Here is a 17,583-nt window from a genome sequence, read left to right on the forward strand (position 1 = left end):
TAAATAAATACATAAAATCCTGCATTCCTAGTTCACTGCCCAAGAGATCAGCGTTAGATGGAAAAGAGTCTTTTGAGGAAGACACAAATACTTGAGACCTGATGAACCACGCTGGTTATCAACAATTCAGTGAATAATACAGAAAACTTTTATTAGCAGCATCTTAAGAAGTAGGGAAACAAACACCCAGTCTCTTGATAAAAATGAGTCTCTTGGGCCAGGCGTGGTGGCTCATGCTTGTAATCCCAGCACTTTCGGAGGCCCAGGTGGGCAGATCACAAGGTCAGGAGTTCAAGACCAGCCTGGCCAAATGGTGAGAACCCCCCCCCCCGCCCGCCGCCACATCTCTACTAAAAATACAAAAATTAGCTGGGTGTCTGTTGTCCCAGCTACTTGGGAGGCTGAGGCAGGAGAATTGCTTGAACCTGGGAGGCGGAGGTTGTAGTGAGCCAAGATCCAAGATCGTGCCACTGCATCCCAGCCTGGGCGACAGAGCGAGACTCCTTAAAAAAAAAAAAAAAAAAAAAAAGTCGTCGATAGAAATTCCATTAATGAGAGGGCACAGCCAATCTCATCTAATTTCAGTCAACTAGTCTGATGTCCTGTATGTATAACATTTTGGGCTGGGTGTGGTGTGTGTAACATTTTGGGCTGGGTGTGGCGTGTGTAACATTTTGGGCTGGGTGTGGTGCCTCACACCTGTAATTCTAGCACTTTGAGAGGCTGAGGAGGGCAGATTGCCTGAGCTCAGGAGTTCGAGACCAGCCTGGGTAACACAGTGAAACCCTGTCTGTACTAAAATACAAAAAATTAGCCGGGTGTGGTGGTGTGCGCCTGTAGTCCCAGCTACTCGGGAGGCTGAGGTAGGAGAATTGCTTGAACCCGGGAGGTGGAGGTTGTAGAGAGCCAAGATTGCACAATTGCACTCCAGCCTGGGCAACAGAGTGAGACTCGTCTCCAAAAAAAAAAAAAAAAAAAAAGACTTTGCCTGAACAAATGTGCCCTAAGTTTCAAATTAATTCATTGAAAATCTGTACCAAGATGTTTATGGTAATGGGGCTTAAAATGAGTCAGCTTTTATGGCTTCTTCCTAGGCCTCTTCTCCGACCCAAACAATTGTTAAAGAGATTCTGGTCCGACCCTGGAGTGTGTTCATGTGGCTTGACAGTAAGAGGCTCCAAGTCTTCTGGCGGCGGTGGTGGGGAGGGCAGGATATGACGTGCCTAGTAAGATCATGGATCGAAAGTCAGGTGATTCCCTTGGCACTCACCGCTAGATCTTAGATTAATGGAATTTCACTCAGAAAGGAGTTTAAATGAATGCAAATGATGTTGGCCAATCTCTGGAAAATAAAAGAATTGTTAAATACGGCCAGGCACAGTGGCTCACATCTATAATCCCAGCACTTTGGGAGGCTGAGGCAGGAGGACTGCTTGAAGCCAGGAGTTTGAGACCAGCCTGACCAACATGGTGAAACCCCGTCTTTACTAAGAATACAAAATGAGCTGGCGTGGTGGCCCATGCCTGTAATCCCAGCTACTCAGGAGGCTGAGGCAGGAGAATCGCTTGAACCCAGGAGGCAGAGGTTGCGGTGAGCCCAGATCGCGCTACTGCACTCCAGCCTGGGCAACAAGAGCGAAACTCCATCTCAAAAAAAGAAAGGGGAAAAAAAAAAGCGAAGTGGGGAGGAGTGTGGCAGGGAGGGCGGGTGTGCGACCTTCGGTTAGAGAGGCGGCGGCGAGGGAGAGCCAGCTGTGTGGCAGGGAATGGAGAGAACCTGTGTTGGCCTCGGCTTCCAAACCACAGACACTGAGGGCTAATTGGTAGCAGTTTCTAGAATGTCCTCGGGCTACTCGGTAGTTGGAGCAGGACTGTGCTTCACCGGAATCTTCAGCAGCTCAACCCCAGGCCTGACGCGTGTGGCGCCGGAGCTCTGCGTTCACTGTGCAGCTGAACATCAGGGGCTGCGTGCTGCCGGGAGCTTCTGTCCCAGGTGTGGTTAACACTAGGATGTTTCTAACAGGAAGTCCACTCTTACAACAGACACTATCGTCCTCCGGCTCCGGCCCTCCAATCCCACCAGGTGGGCAGCAAGCTGACGCTTCCCACATGGGCAAATTCAAGCAGCCACCGTCGCTGGAGTGTGTGTGTTGTAAAGGCACCAGGTCTTACAGAAACTACAACAGCCAGAGGACAGTAAGAGGCGAAGAGGAGTAAAGCTTACAAGTTTAATTTCCTGAAAATATCCACTCCCTCTCCCATCGGTACTGCAAAGAGGCTGCACCTCTCAGCTACTCAAAAGACAGGACCAGAGACCGTTCTCTCCTACTGACAAAACTGTGCCACACAGCTCTGTGCAGCCCACGGAGTCACACATGTAGGAAGCTACCCTTGGACTACAGGCAGCACCGGAGGTGGCCCATGCAGGTTCCCAGGCCCGACCTCCTCACACCTCTTGGAGCTCCCGAGGTTTCTATGGGTGTTTGAGAACCACGTTACAAGTTTTAACTTGTACACGTTTTTTGCTTGTTTTTGTTTCTTTTTTTGAGACGGAGTTTCACTCTTGTTGCCCAGGCTGGAGTGCAGTGGCACGATCTTGGCTCACAGCAACCTCCGCCTCCCGGGTTCAAGCGACTCTCCTGCCTCAGCCTCCCAAGTAGCTGGGATTACAGGCATGCACCACAACGCTCAGCTCATTTTGTATTTTCGATAGAGACGGGGTTTCTCCATGTTGGTCCGGCTGGTCTCAAACTCCCGACCTCAGGTGATCCGCCCGCCTCGGCCTCCCAGCGTGCTGGGATTAGAGGTGTGAGCCACCGCGCCCGGCCACTTGCACAAGTTTTTACACCACATGAAAGGCTACCCTGTAGCCGCTATTCCCTAAGCCATGCGGCCTTTCGGATCTCTGGAAACACCCACATCTGCGGCCGTTCCTCGGCTTGGCGGTGCTCCCCACCTCTAAGGCACCTGCAGGCTTCGCTGCCGGTCACCATTACCCCCCGTCACCCCACCCCATGCATGCTGCGACACCCCTGACATCAGCACGTCGCACGAGAACAGGCTTCAAGACATGGGGTCAAACCGGATGATTGACAGGGAGGAAGGCCTCCATGTTAGAAAAGCTGCCAATTCAGACAGCCCTTAAGAACTGCCCCTCCCCAGGCGAGAAGGAAAACACCGTGCTAAGAAAGATGCCAGCTCTTTATTACCAGGGAAGCTGTGTGCACACGCGTGGCCGCGCTCCTCGGAGCTGACTGGGCCCTTGCCTTGTCCTGTTTGTCAGAGGTGAGTCCTGGTACCCAACACGGTGGCCTCTGGGAGGCTCTGATAGGTCGGTCTTTGCTGCCTCCCAGCTCAGGGCTCCTCCAAGGAACCTGCGGGGCCCCATGTGCCCACAGCCCGAGGAGGGAAGCACTGACCGCCCTCCTCGTGGCACACTGCACTCCAGCGCTGGGCACTTCACCTGCTTCCTGGCTTGCGGTGGTCAGGCTCGATACTGACTCCACTGATCGGCACATTGAGTTCCGAAAGAATGCAAACCGCGTGGGTGCTGTGGCGACATTGTTTGCACCGTTTATACAACCAGACAGCTTTTTAGACTAAATTCGTGTCCAAACTAACACGCATGGGAACAGGCTCCAGCTGCAGCTCCTGGGTCTGTCAGGCCGGGGAGCAGTTCTACCGGAAGAGCCGGTACGTCCTGGGCAGGCGCCCGTCCTTACTCGACAGGGCGGTCTGGATGTGTTCATACGTGGGCAGGTCAGTCAGGTCACCCAGGGCGGCCACTGCCGGCTTCCCTCGGAGCATCTTAGAAGCGACTCTCTTCACATCTTCCGGCTTCACGTTGCCTAGTGCAGAGGGCAAACGCGCGTCACACACGCGCGCCACGGCCCCCACGCGGAGGCTGCATCAGTAAACACACGGGGGGGCGGCCAGCCTGTACCACTCACTCACGCTGTGCTGCTGATGGGGGCACCTGGGCCCAAAGGCAGCCACTGGGTGTAGCCAAGGGTGAGTCCACAAGTGACAGACGTGAGTTCTCAGTAAATGGGGACATGGCAATGACTTAAAAATGTAGGACAAAGCCACCCAAGAAGAGTTACACTTACAGAAGAGCGAGCTCCGTGTCTGATGAACTCACTTTAGGACGGGTCTGCAGAAAAAACCCCCAGCCCCCGAGGGCCGCATGGACAGAAGGGTGGGGTGAGAGAAGGCCAAAGGGCTGCACCCAGGAACCCCAGGACGGGAGTGATAGGGTCCAGGTGGGTCTGTTTTCTACAGAAAACGAGGCCCGAGAGAGGCTGGACACTCGCTTGAGGATTTAAGCGGGGGCTCCTGAGGGAAGGACGAGGGCCCACACGGGACAGGGCAAGTGCCCGGGACTCCAGGCCTGGAAAGGAGATGCCCACAGGTGACACCATAAGCCCGAGCCACCCCAACGTAATAGGCAGCCTGTGCCAGGTTTTAAGCCTGTCCCCAGAAGAGTCCGATGCACATACAACTTGGCACAGTTTCAGGAAATTCAGACCTCCTAAGGTCACTCATGGGGGACCCGGAAACCTGGGGCTGAGACTCCTGCCCGAGAGCCAGCAACGGTACAGCGGCATTCCGAGCCACTGCTACTCCACGTACAATGTAGCAGTCCTCTACTGAGCCCTTCTCGCCTATTAACTTCAGTGCTCTTTAACAACTCTGGGCAGTAGTGACAGCCCCTCCCAGGGGTGCAGAGTGTGGGGTCACCTGCCAAGGAGGCAGCAGGTACATGGTGGGGCTGGGAAGTGAGACCAGGTCTGCGACCCCACGACCCTGCCCTTGGCCGCCCCTGCTGAGGACAACTGGTGAAGGCCCCGGATTCTGGGTGTGATGGACATACCACAGGCCCACCACGGCCTGCGGGAGGGCGAGACGGCCTCCTCTGAGCCTGGCCGAGGCCTGCGGCAGCCCCTCGCTACCCCTGCGGTACTCACGGATGAGCGTGCACAGCTCGTGCGGCAGCTTTCTGGAGCGAGTGGCCAGCACCTGCCTCCCCACATCCTCGAAGATCACAGGCCTGGATTCCAGGTTCATCATAAGCATTGACGTCAGCTGCGTCTTGGCTCGTTCCAGCTCCACCTGGGGCCAGGGTCCAGTCAGGTGAGCACACACCCGCCCCGTGCCACCTTCCACCCCCCACTCGAGCAATGGCAAAACGCCATCTCTGTGCCCAAAGCTCAACATAAGAAAGGGAAGGGAAGCCGGGCGCAGTGGCTCACGCCTGTAATCCCAGCTCTTTGGGAGGCTGAGGCAGGCGGATCACGAGGTCAGGAGATTGAGACCATCCTGGCTAACATGGTGAAACCCTTTCTCTACTAAAAATACAAAAAGAAATTAGCCGGGTGTGGTGGCGGGCGCCTGTAGTCCCAGCTGCTCAGGAAGCTGAGGCGGGAGAATGGCATGAACCCGGGAGGCGGAGCTTGCAGCGAGCCCAGATCGCACTACTGCACTCCAGCCTGGGCAACAGAGCAAGACTCTGTCTCAAAAAAAACAACAACAAAAAAAAAACCAAAAAAAACAAAAAAAAACGGGAACCCAGGCCCAAGTCACAGGCAACCCTGCTGGTCTCCCCTTCAGGTTTTCTAGGGAAGGGCTGTGCTACGTGTTACCCGGCTTCTACCACACTTGAAATACAGGAGCAATGTGCCTCCCTTGAGTTCTTCTTCACTGTCTGTGTGACATGCAGCGGGAGAAGGTAAAATAGTCAACTCCCAAATGCCAGGGCCCCAAAGTGGCCACACGGCAAAATCGGGGAAAACAAATGAAACACAGGTTCTGGGGCTTCCCCAGACGCCTCCGGTGCAGGGCCCAGGCAGCTGGTTTTAGCAAAGTCCCTGGGAGGTTCTGAGGGAGGCAGTGCGGGTCCTAGGCTGCCTTCAGACTGTCTCAGGGCACAGGCAGGGGTGCTGTGAGAAAGACATGCCAGCAGATCTAGGAGCCAGCATACTGAAAAACCACCACCAAAAACTGATGGGCCGCAGAGATTCTACACTTTTTTTTTTTTTCTTAAATAGACACAGGGTCTTGCTATGTTGCCCAGGTCAGTCTTGAACTCCTGGGCTCAAGTGATCCTCCCACCTTGGTCTCCCAAAGTGCTGGGAAAACAGGCATAAGCCACCGGACCTGGCCTCTATACCATTTCTTTTAAGTAAAACAATTCTTAGGTCTTTTTGCAACTTTAGGCAAATACCTAAATACTTCATATTTATTTCAAGTTGACTTCACGTTAGTGGAGGACTGTTTTTCTAGCAGTGCACTAGTGGAACTGAAGCGTATTAATTTAACCACAACTTTATTTCTTGAATGCTTTTTTTCCTGGCCGGGCACGGTGGCTCACACCGGGATCCCAAAGTAATCCCAGCACTTTGGGAGGCCAAGGCAGGTGGATCACCTGAGGTCAGCAGTTCAAGACCAGTCTGGCCAACATGGTGAAACCCTGTCTCTACTAAAAATACAAAAATTAGCCATGGGGCTGCGTGCAATGGCTCACACCTGTAATCCCAGCACTTTGGAAGGCCGAGATGGGCAGATGACTTGAGGTCAGGAGTTCAAGACCAGCCTGGCCAACATGGTGAAACCCCATCTCTACTAAAAATACAAAAAATTAGCCAGGTGTGGTGGTGGGTGCCTGTAATCCCAGCTACTCAGGAGGCTGAGGTAGGAGAATCACCTGAACCCGGGAGGCGGAGGTTGCAATGAGTTGAGATCATGCCACCGCACTCCAGCCTGGGCAACAGAGCAGGACTCCGTCTCAAAAAAAAAAAAAAAACACAGAAAACAAAAAACAAAAAAATTAGCTAGGGTGGTGACACATGCCTGTAATCCCAGCTACTCAGGAGGCTAAGGTAGGAGAATCACCTGAACCCGGGAGGTGGAAGGATGCAGTGAGCTGAGATCATGCCACTGCACTCCAGCCTGAGCAAGACTCTGTCTAAATAAAAAAAAAAAGAGTGTGTGTATAAAACTTGCTTATTTGTACCACTTCTGGTCCAGGAAGTAACGAGGTTCCCAAATGTGTAAAGCATCAAAAACTAAGCTTAAAAAATTAGTAAACAGGGACGCATGGTGGCTCACACCTGTAATTGTAATCCCAGCACCTTGGGAGGCCAAGGCAACGGATCACCTGAGGTCAGGAGTTTGAGACCCGCCTGGCCAACATGGCGAAACCCCGTCTCTACTAAAAATACAAAAATTAGCCAGGCGTGGTGGCGCATGCCTGTAATCCCAGCTACTTGGGAGGCTGAAGCAGGAGAATCGCTTGAACCCGGGAGGTGGAGGTTGCAGTGAGCCGAATTTGAGCTACTGCACTCCAGCCTGAGTGAGACAGTAAGACTCCATCTTAAAAAGAACAAAAAAAAATTGGTAAAGAAATACAGTTTCAAACATAGAATGGAGCCAGGGAAAGGCTCGAGACACCCCACGCTGCAGCCCACCTGTGCAAGCTGCCTCACCCCAGTCACCTCACAGAGGCGGCTGAGAAGGACACAAAAACTCCTGCAGCGTTTCGCCAGCAAAGCTGAGAGAGTCACATGGTCAGTCCCACGACTCACCCAGTGGCTCAGAGAAAGAAGTAGTGGACCGAGCACTGGGGGAGGGCGGTGGTCTGTTTTTCTGTTTTCGAGGTTTGGACCAGGGAAGAACAGCCTCAGCGGGCTCCCAGGTGGAGCAGCTCAGCCCCAGGCTGTGCCTCCTTGGCCGCCCTGCCCTGCCCTGCCGGGACCTTGGCCCTGAGGCTCAGGGACCAGGCCCACAGGTGGCCACTCCTACAACGTGGCTGTCTCCTGTCAGACACCACAGGTACGCCTGGAAATGGCGCCACTCTGCACTTACCGCGTCCACGGTTCCGCCCATTAAAATAAACTCCTTTGTGATGATTTCTACCATTTCTCGAACCTGTGAAGAAGGGCAAGGCAGTAAAAGTGTGGCCTGCGCCTGCCGGCCTACTGACCCGTCTGATAGGCAGGGACGCCCAGGTCTGGACAGGCAACCGCGCTGAGGACGGTGGCAGGCGGGGCCCTCACCTGTCTTGGGTCGGCACTGGCATGGATGCAAAGGAGGCCAGTGTCCTCGTAGCTGTGGTGGTAGGAGGTCGCGTTATACATCCAGTGGTGCCTGGGAGGAAGCGAGAATCACGGGAGTGAAGGGGACTCGCCAGGATCAGGCCATGGGAAACTGGAGAAAAGTCACCTGGAAGGTGGCCTCATGGTCCAAAAACACACCTGGCCTGGCCTGGTGGCCTGAGGATACAGAAAAGAGTGCAACCCACCTGTTGAGCACGTTGAGGTAGAGCCTGGAGAACATGCCCTTGCCGGGCCCACCAGCCGAGAAGGAGCCACCTCCGCCCATCATCATGTTCAACACTGCAAAGGGGATGAAGTCCTCCTCCTGCAGGGACGGAGGGCAGAGCTGGCTGAGCCGCCCACGCCACGTCAGGAGCGCCGTCAGACGCCAGGGACGGAGGGCAGAGCTGGCTGAGCCGCCCACGCCACGTCACGAGCGCCGTCAGACGCCAGGGACGGAGGGCAGAGCTGGCTGAGCCGCCCACGCCACGTCAGGAGCGCCGTCAGACGCCAGGGACGGAGGGCAGAGCTGGCTGAGCCGCCCACGCCACGTCACGAGCGCCGTCAGACGCCAGGGACGGAGGGCAGAGCTGGCTGAGCCGCCCACGCCACGTCACGAGCGCCGTCAGACGCCAGGGACGGAGGGCAGAGCTGGCTGAGCCGCCCACGCCACGTCAGGAGCGCCGTCAGACGCCAGGGACGGAGGGCAGAGCTGGCTGAGCCGCCCACGCCACGTCAGGAGCGCCGTCAGACGCCAGGGACGGAGGGCAGAGCTGGCTGAGCCGCCCACGCCACGTCAGGAGCGCTGTCGGATGCCAGGGACGGAGGGCAGAGCTGGCTGAGCCGCCCACGCTGTGTCACGAGCGCCGTCAGACGCCAGGGACGGAGGGCAGAGCTGGCTGAGCCGCCCACGCCACGTCAGGAGCGCCGTCAGACGCCAGGGACGGAGGGCAGAGCTGGCTGAGCCGCCCACGCCACGTCAGGAGCGCTGTCGGATGCCAGGGACGGAGGGCAGAGCTGGCTGAGCCACCCACGCTGTGTCACGAGCGCCGTCAGACGCCAGGGACGGAGGGCAGAGCTGGCTGAGCCGCCCACGCCACGTCAGGAGTGCCGCTGGACGCCAGGGACGGAGGGCAGAGCTGGCTGAGCCGCCCACGCCACGTCAGGAGCGCCGCTGGACGCCAGGGACGGAGGGCAGAGCTGGCTGAGCCGCCCACGCCACGTCAGGAGCGCCGCTGGACGCCAGGGACGGAGGGCAGAGCTGGCTGAGCCGCCCACGCCACGTCAGGAGCGCCGTCGGACGCCAGGGACGGAGGGCAGAGCTGGCTGAGCCGCCCACGCCACGTCAGGAGCGCTGTCGGATGCCAGGGACGGAGGGCAGAGCTGGCTGAGCCGCCCACGCTGTGTCACGAGCGCCGTCAGACGCCAGGGACGGAGGGCAGAGCTGGCTGAGCCGCCCACGCCACGTCAGGAGCGCCGTCAGACGCCAGGGACGGAGGGCAGAGCTGGCTGAGCCGCCCACGCCACGTCAGGAGCGCTGTCGGATGCCAGGGACGGAGGGCAGAGCTGGCTGAGCCACCCACGCTGTGTCACGAGCGCCGTCAGACGCCAGGGACGGAGGGCAGAGCTGGCTGAGCCGCCCACGCCACGTCAGGAGCGCCGCTGGACGCCAGGGACGGAGGGCAGAGCTGGCTGAGCCGCCCACGCCACGTCAGGAGCGCCGCTGGACGCCAGGGACGGAGGGCAGAGCTGGCTGAGCCGCCCACGCCACGTCAGGAGCGCCGCTGGACGCCAGGGATGGAGGGCAGAGCTGGCTGAGCCACCCACGCCACGTCAGGAGCACCGTCAGACGCCAGGGACAGAGGGCAGAGCTGGCTGAGTCGCCCACGCCACATGAGGAGCGCTGTCGGATGCCAGGGACAGAGGGCAGGGCTGGCTGAGCTGGCCACACTGCATCAGGAATGCCATCAGACCCAGCACCAGGACTCACCAGGAAGGAGCAGCTCTCCAGTCCAACCATGATGTGCGTGAGCTCGGGGATGGGGGTCGGGCCCAGGCTGACATTGGACATGTCTCTTTCTAGCTGTAACCAAGAAAAGCAAGTGTCGCCATGTGAAAAACAATGAGGGCTCGCAAACCCCAGATGAGATCATCTTCAGAGTGGTTACACAGAAATCCAATGCCAGCCAGGCACAGTGGCTCAGCCTAAAATCCCAGCACTTTGGGAGGCCAAGGTGGGCAGATCACTTGAGTCCAGGAGTTCAAGACCAGCCTAGGCAACGTGGCAAAACTCCACCTCTACCAAAAAGACAAAAAAAAAAAAAAAAATACATATATATATATACATGTAAGCTGGGCGTGGTGGCTTACGCCTGTAATCCCAGCATTTTGGGAGGCTGAGGCAGGTAGGTCATGAGGTCAGGAGTTCGAGACCAGCCTGGCCAACATAGTGAAACCGCATCTCTACACAAAATTTAGCCGGGCGTGGTGGTAATCCCAGCTACTCGGGAAGTTGAGGCAGAAGAATCACTTGAACCTGGGAGGTGGAGGTTGCAGTGAGCCGAGATTGCACCACTGCACTCCAGCCTGGGTGACAGAGCGAGGCTCCATCTCAAAAAAAAAAAAAAAAAAATGCAACACGCAGTGGCAGACCCACTCCCCTAGAGGAAAGAACCGCGCCCACCTTCTGCGTTGCACCCAGGCCTAGCAGCACTCACCCTCAGCAGGTGACATAGTCCATGCCCTGCTGTGGGACTACAGCATGTGTTAAGGCAAAGCTACACATGCAGTCAACACCTATCACCCTCAGAATCAATACAAAAACAGGCCACACCACGGGCCAGGGGACGTGTTCCCCACCCGAGGCCATGAGACGTTCCCGCTACTTCACCTTGGCAATCCCCCCAGTGTACTGGGCCACAGATCTGTCAATATCCACGGCCTCTGCGCTCCCCCAGGCCGGCTGGACCCCCAGGAGGTACTTCCGGGCACAGTCCACCAGATGCTCGTGCTCCACGCCCACGCCAGCCAGCACCATGCGGTCGGGAGTGTAGTAGTTCCTCAGGTACGAATGCAGCACCTCTCGGTTGATCTTTGCTATGTTTTCTGTGGGGCAGAAACGGTGGAGGCCAACTGTGTTCTCCCTGTAAGCCGCCTAATGGGGAAGAGCCACAGACACAGGTGACTGAAGACAGCATGACCAGGCTTCCTCCAACAAGCAGCACCAGCGCCCATCTGCAGCCAGCCCTGGGAAAATCCGACGCAAGCTGATATTTTACTTGCAGTCTGGCAATAGCAGCTGTGTGCGTATTTATAAAAAGAGTAAAATCTGCCTCTCCAGAATACAAATTCACAAAAAGCCTAAGATTAATTGTGTTTAGTAGTAAAGACCTAGTTACTATAAAAACTGGAAAATATGAACATTGTATAAACAGCAGACTCAGAAATCAAGAATGTTCTAAGCTGAGTGCGGTGACTCACGCCTGTAATCCCAGCTACTTGGGAGGCAGAGGCAGGAGGATCACCTGAGCTGAGCCCAGGAGTGCAAGACCAGTGTAGGCAATGTGGAGAAACCTCATCTCAAAAAACAAAAAAATGTTCTGTATATATCCATAACCTGCAAGGACAACATCACGGAAGCACCCTCCCCACCACCCCTGGTGTCCCGAGGACCACTGTTCGAGATGCGGGGGCATTCTCGAGTTTGACATTTTACTTCATGAATCATCTCGGTGAGAAGTGGCTCTGGGTCAGGCCGCAGGTTCAGGTCCTCCAGCTCAAACTGGACCGCCATCCGCGTCATCTCGACTTCTTCATCTGCAAGAGAACCCAAAGGCCAGGGCTGAGTCTGCACAGGCAGAGATGAGGAACACAGCAGTGACCCACAGCTTGTGTGCTGGCCTGAGTGTCGCCTGTTGGTGGCTGTTGGCAGTCACCTCTGCCTTCATCTAGGGGCAGACTGGGTGCTTGTGTGAGGGGGACTGCTACAGGGAGCAGGAGCTAGGGGGCCTGGGCCTCTCATCCCGCCTCAGCCATGAAGCAGCCACGTGAGCCTGCTAAGCCCTGGCTTCCTTGCTGGTGAAAGGCACCGAAGACACTGGACCTGTCTGTCCCAAGTGCTGCTGTGAGGACACGAGACCAGACATGAAGGTGCTTACAAACAGAGGCACCCGCTGGGTGCGGTGGCTCACGCCTGTAATCCCAGCACTTTGGGAGGCCGAGGTGGGTGGATTGCCTGAGGTCAGGAGTTCAAGACCAGCCTGGCCAGCACTGTGAAACCCCATCTCTACTAAAAATACAAAAATTAACTGGGCGCGGTGGCGGGCGCCTGTAATCCCAGCTAGTCAGGAGGCTGAGGCAGGAGAATCGCTTGAACCTGGGAGGTGGAGGTTGCAGTGAGCCGAGATCGCGCCACTGCACTCCAGCCTGGGTGACAGAGACAGACTCTATCTCCAAAAAGAAACAGAGGCACAGACAGATGTCAAGGGCGCCTTTCATCAGTTGTGACCACAAGATCTTAATGTGGGACTGTAGCCTTTGAACACCAAGCCCAAGCTGCTGTGAAACTGCACCCTTAGGGTATCTGGAAAAGCCAACATTCCGCTCTCCTGGTCCACCCCTGACAGGGACTCAAAGTCCTGCCATCTGCAAGGCTGAGAAGGGTAATGGAAACAGTGAAATGGAAATTTCTGGCACACACTATTCCACTTGTTTAAAGACGGTCCGAGGTGCCCTTCCGAAATCAAAGAACCAATTTCGCTAAAAACATCCCAGGGCACAGATGTCTCAAATACACACTCTCTCAAACACTAAGGACTTTTACAATCACCAGTGGGTTTTTTTTCCTTTTTGTGGAGAACAGAGTCTTGCTATGTTGCTCAGACTGGTCTCGAACTCCTGGGCTGAAGTGATCCTCCCATCTCTACATCCCTAAATGCTGGGATTACAGGCGTGAGCCAGCACGCCTGGCTACTAGCACTATTTCTTTTTCCTTTCTTTCTTTTTTTGAGACAAAGCCTCACTCTGTTGCCCAGGCTGGAGGGCAGTGGCACAATCATGGCTCACTGCAGCCTCAACCTCCCAGGCTCAAACGATCTTCCTACCTCAGCCTCCCGAGTAGCTAGGACTCTAAGTGTAAGCAACCACACCCAGCTAATTCTTGTATCTTTTTTGTAGAGACAGGGTTTCACCATGTTGCCCAGGCTGGTCTCAAACTCCTGGGCTCAAGCGATTTGCCTGCCTGAGCCTCCCAAAGTCCTGGGATTCCAGGTGTGAGCCACCATGCCCAGCCCCAGCGCTACTTCTTATGAGATCACGCTGTCACTTTGTGTTGGCCTAAAGCTCCAATTACATGGTGCTCTTCCTCATGGCTACAGGGCTTCTGCAAACCTTTCCGGTCTTCCCCATGTCCAAGCCCACCTCAAACACCAGCGGCTGGGATCCACACCTGTTAGCCGGGGCTGCAGAACCACATCGGCCAGTAAGCCAACCACCGTGTCCAAGCCTTTGCTATCAGCAGACACAGCATACATGGTGGTGTCTCTGGAAGAAAACACAAGCCCATAATGCCAGGCCCTGAACTCACACTCTGCTTAACAGCCACGGGACGCTCGGGCTTTGCGTGCCAGGTGGACAATGCCAGGCCCTGAGCTCACACTCTGCTCAACAGCCAGGGGACACTTGGGCTTTGCGTGCCAGGGGCACCTACCTTTTGTTGGGGCCCAGCAGACATTTCAGGGACGCTTGGGCTTTGCGTGCCAGGGGGCACCTCCTACCCTTCATCGGGGAACAGCAGACACTTTTCCCCTTTCTCTTTTCCTGTCTTACAGTGTGAATGCTTGGTAGGCAGCACTCACAGCTACACACAGCTTGAGTCAAAATGGAGCCACTTCTGATAGGGATTTTTGTAACTATAGTCTCTCTCAAAAGGTGAAGTGTTTCATCCCAGCCTCCTGTTGACTGAATTAACCCACTGGTGAGTGTGGAAACATGCCCGGCTTTGGCTGGCTTGGGGGACAGCAATGGCTGGCTCGTATGGAGCTTGTCTCACTGTAACATCTGTTCCCGGCATGAGGCACTGCACAGTCAGAAGCGCACAGAGCTGGCCCATGGGACAGGCACGAAATCATGGGGTGATCTGAGATCAAGTGTGATCAAGGGAGACCATGCAGAGCAGACGCAACAGCCACGAAGAAGAGGGAGCTTGGGAGGCAGCACGCAGTCACCAGTGCCTCTGAAGAGGGGACTTGGCTGGACCTTCACCCTGAGGAGGAGCCATTCTCAGTGACTTTGGCTCTCCATATGGGGAGAATGGCAAGAACAAAAGCCTGAGCTGAGGGCAAGGGGGGCTGGGTCTGAGTCAGGACACCAGCCACCTGGCCAGAGAAAGGAGTTCATCTGGGATGAGAGAGATTCGAGGCAAGAGTCGGAGAATCGAACACACCAGGCAGAAACCTGGCAGGGGCAGCTGGGAGTCAGGGGGTATTAAGAGGCCTTGTTTTAGAACGTGAATATGTTACCTCCAAGCTAACTTTAATTCTTAGCGTTTAATGTGTCTTTTATGTGTAATTTTTTTAGCATTCAAACTTAAATCAACAATTTAAAAAATCTGTGATCTATATTCACCCATCTCACATTGCCCAGTGCTTTCTGAACAAGCTCCACACCTGGCATGCAAAGACCACTGCACTGTGCTCCAGGCAACACTGCCCCCTCCCTCCACCAAGCAGCCGGCACCTCCCTGGCTCGGTGCCTTTTACCCCTGCTGTCTCCTGGTCTGGAATGCCTTGTGCCCCGTGTGTCTAGCAAACTCCTTCTGGAACCAGCCCAACCCTGCATTTCCTATGATTCCTTTCCCAACTCCAGACCAAGTCAGCCACTCATCCTCCTGGCTCCTACCGCCTTTGGCTACGGGGTCCAGTACGTATGCAAGGCCCTCTGCTCTATCTGGGAACAGGGCCTGCTCTACATCCCTGGCATGCAGCCAACAGCCTGGAGGAACTGACGGGGGTCAACTGAGCTCCTGGGGGCTGTGCTTCTCTGTGTAAGCGCCACCCACCCAAGTCTCCATCCAGGACAGGGCTCCTTCTCCCCGTGAATCTCCACACCTCCCGCTGGGAGGGGCTCAGAGGGAATCTGAGCAACGACAAGAACGTCAGTTCCCAAGGACCCAAAGTCAGTTTGTACGCAAAAGCTGGTGTACCTTGATGTCTGGCAGTCACAGATACCCCCATGCTTTTCCAACGTAAGCAGAATTTCATCTTTGCTGTCAAATCGAGCAGTAGACTAGTAAAAATAAATAAGGAAACCTAAATAAGCAATCCAGGCTATCCCTGAAACACAACTTTTTTTAAAAACTTACTTTTGCTTTTAACACACGTACAAAAATTATCTTTTAACTTAAAAGTCTTTTATTAGCATTAACTTAGCAACTTAATAATTTATTAAAATAACCATTATAGACAAGAAAAATCTCAAACATCCTTCAAAAGTATAGTCTAAAAAATTACAAAACTGGGCACTGACCGAAAATGCCAATTTTTCCAAAAAGTGAGCAATTCCACTAAGGTATTTCGCTTCATATCTCGATCCTGAATTGATAAGAACTAGTAGTAAAAAGAAAATTGACAGTTTACATCAGATATTCAAAATAAGATTTAATCAAGAGAAACATTTTAAAATGTCAATATGACATAATAATCAGATTTAATTACATGAGGGTGATTGTGCTGATGGTTTCACAGGTATATGTGTAGCTCAACATTTATGAAATCATACACTTTGTTTCCACTCAGGGTACAATTCATAATTGGCATGCTAATTACAACTAACAGTCAACTAAAGCATGTGCATGTTAAAACTGCGGGACCACCCACGACAACACAACAGTACTTACTTCCTACTGTACAAAACTGTCCAAACTTATTCTGAGATGCCACGCGAAGCCCATTATCCAATGTGGTTACTTTGGTTTCAAACTTTTCCTGTCCATCAACTGTAGCAAAAACAGGCTTGGGTACTCCAGGTAAGGGAGAAGAGAGGGGGATGTTGGGATAGGCACCCCCACTACTAAACCGTCTGTACGCAGGAGGTCCAAACCTAAAACAGAGAAAGCGGCCCAGTTACAACAGGCTTGAGACAACAAACCTGTGATGACCTGTTAGGTGCGGTTAGTTATGTTTTGTCTGGGTTAAAAGTGAGCATCTGCCTTTCTACAGGACTTATTTCTACAGACTTTGGAAGACAAAGCAGAGGCTGACAACAAAGGCTCAGCCCCGGGACCTGGAGCAAGCTGGTTCCGTCCTTTGGGTCTTAGTTGCTATCTCTGTAAAAACAGGGCTTATTAACAGTAACTCACTCTAAGTGCAGTTTGTACACATAAAGCACTTAACAGCTCTGCCCTCCAACAGCACCACCGAAGTCTCGGATAAAAGCCATATCCCTTATTAACCTGGTCCGAAGGCGGGGTGTGACTTGGCCTCTGTCTCCCTCTCCAAACTCATCTCTTGAACCCCTACACTCCCATAGGTCCTGGTCACACTGATTCTTGTCAATTCCTGGACCACATTTGACTCATCAACCCCAAAGCTTCTTCACCGTTCCAGGGCTTGCCCTTTGCCCATGCCTACCCCTTCTTTCATTCTTCAGCTCTTCCCTTAAATGTCACCCTGATGGAGGACTATCCCTCACCAGTCTAGTCTTTCCTGCTATTTTCTATCATGAAAGGCTGCTTGTTTACTCCAAAGCATTTACGCGACTGCCGATATTTTGTTTACGCTCCAGCCTGTATCCATCTCCTGGAGGCAGCACCTCCGCACCCCTGAAACAAGGCTCGTTGTGTGGGGAGGGGCGACGCCTGTGCTGTCGGAACAAAGTTCCAGCGTGGGGAAAGGCAGGCCCGGTCACTTGGGTGGGAGGAGCGGTGGGGACGGAAAGGGTTCTTAAACGTCAGAGATCAACGGACAGAGCGCAGCAACCGAGAGCCTGGACGCTGGTGTCAGAACCCTGCGGGTCTAACAGAGCTGGGCCCCCACCGGCTCAGCCTCCTGAAGGAGCACGCGGTAGGTGAAGCGCGGGGGCAAATATGAGGCATGGCCTCGGAGAAGGCCCGTCGACCCGGGAAGTGATGGGGGGAGAGGACCCAGCAGCCGGGGAGAGGAGAGACAGATGGGACTGCGTCCCCGGGCTCGAGGCGCAAGGCAAGGCAGGGCCCCCGTCGCCTCGGGGACACCAGTGTCCCGAAGTGCGAGCCCGTCCCACGGGCGCCATGTCACCTGTAGAAACCAAAGACGGAGCGTCCAGAAAGACTCGAGCCGCCCCCGCCCCAGGTCGAAGCCTGGTTCGCCTTTGGCTCACCTCAGCCGCGAACAGCCCCAAGAACCCGAGCCCCGCAGCAACCGCGTCGCCGCCAGCACCACAGCCGCCATCTTGCGTCTCCGCCCCGCTTCAGTCGTCACTTCCGCTTCCGCCCACGGCTTTCCCTCCCCCTCGC

At 54.8% G+C, this 17,583-nt stretch overlaps 1 protein-coding gene across 3 annotated transcripts; it reads right to left on the reverse strand.

Annotated features, from left to right (window-relative positions):
• Positions 1-3,183: 3,183 nt before the first annotated feature.
• PMPCA (peptidase, mitochondrial processing subunit alpha) lies at positions 3,184-17,557 on the reverse strand. Of its 3 annotated transcripts, NM_001280470.1 has the most exon segments (13): positions 3,184-3,848; positions 4,968-5,112; positions 7,864-7,926; positions 8,055-8,145; positions 8,300-8,418; positions 10,084-10,176; positions 10,984-11,247; positions 11,809-11,909; positions 13,540-13,634; positions 15,295-15,377; positions 15,618-15,697; positions 15,988-16,190; positions 17,448-17,521. In NM_001280470.1, coding segments are annotated over 13 exon segments (1,578 nt in total). In that variant the 5' UTR covers positions 17,519-17,521; the 3' UTR covers positions 3,184-3,678.
• Between the last annotated feature and the right edge of the window lie 26 nt (positions 17,558-17,583).

This window comes from Pan troglodytes, chromosome 11 (genome assembly GCF_028858775.2).
Source record: "Pan troglodytes isolate AG18354 chromosome 11, NHGRI_mPanTro3-v2.0_pri, whole genome shotgun sequence".
Lineage (NCBI taxonomy): Eukaryota > Metazoa > Chordata > Mammalia > Primates > Hominidae > Pan > Pan troglodytes.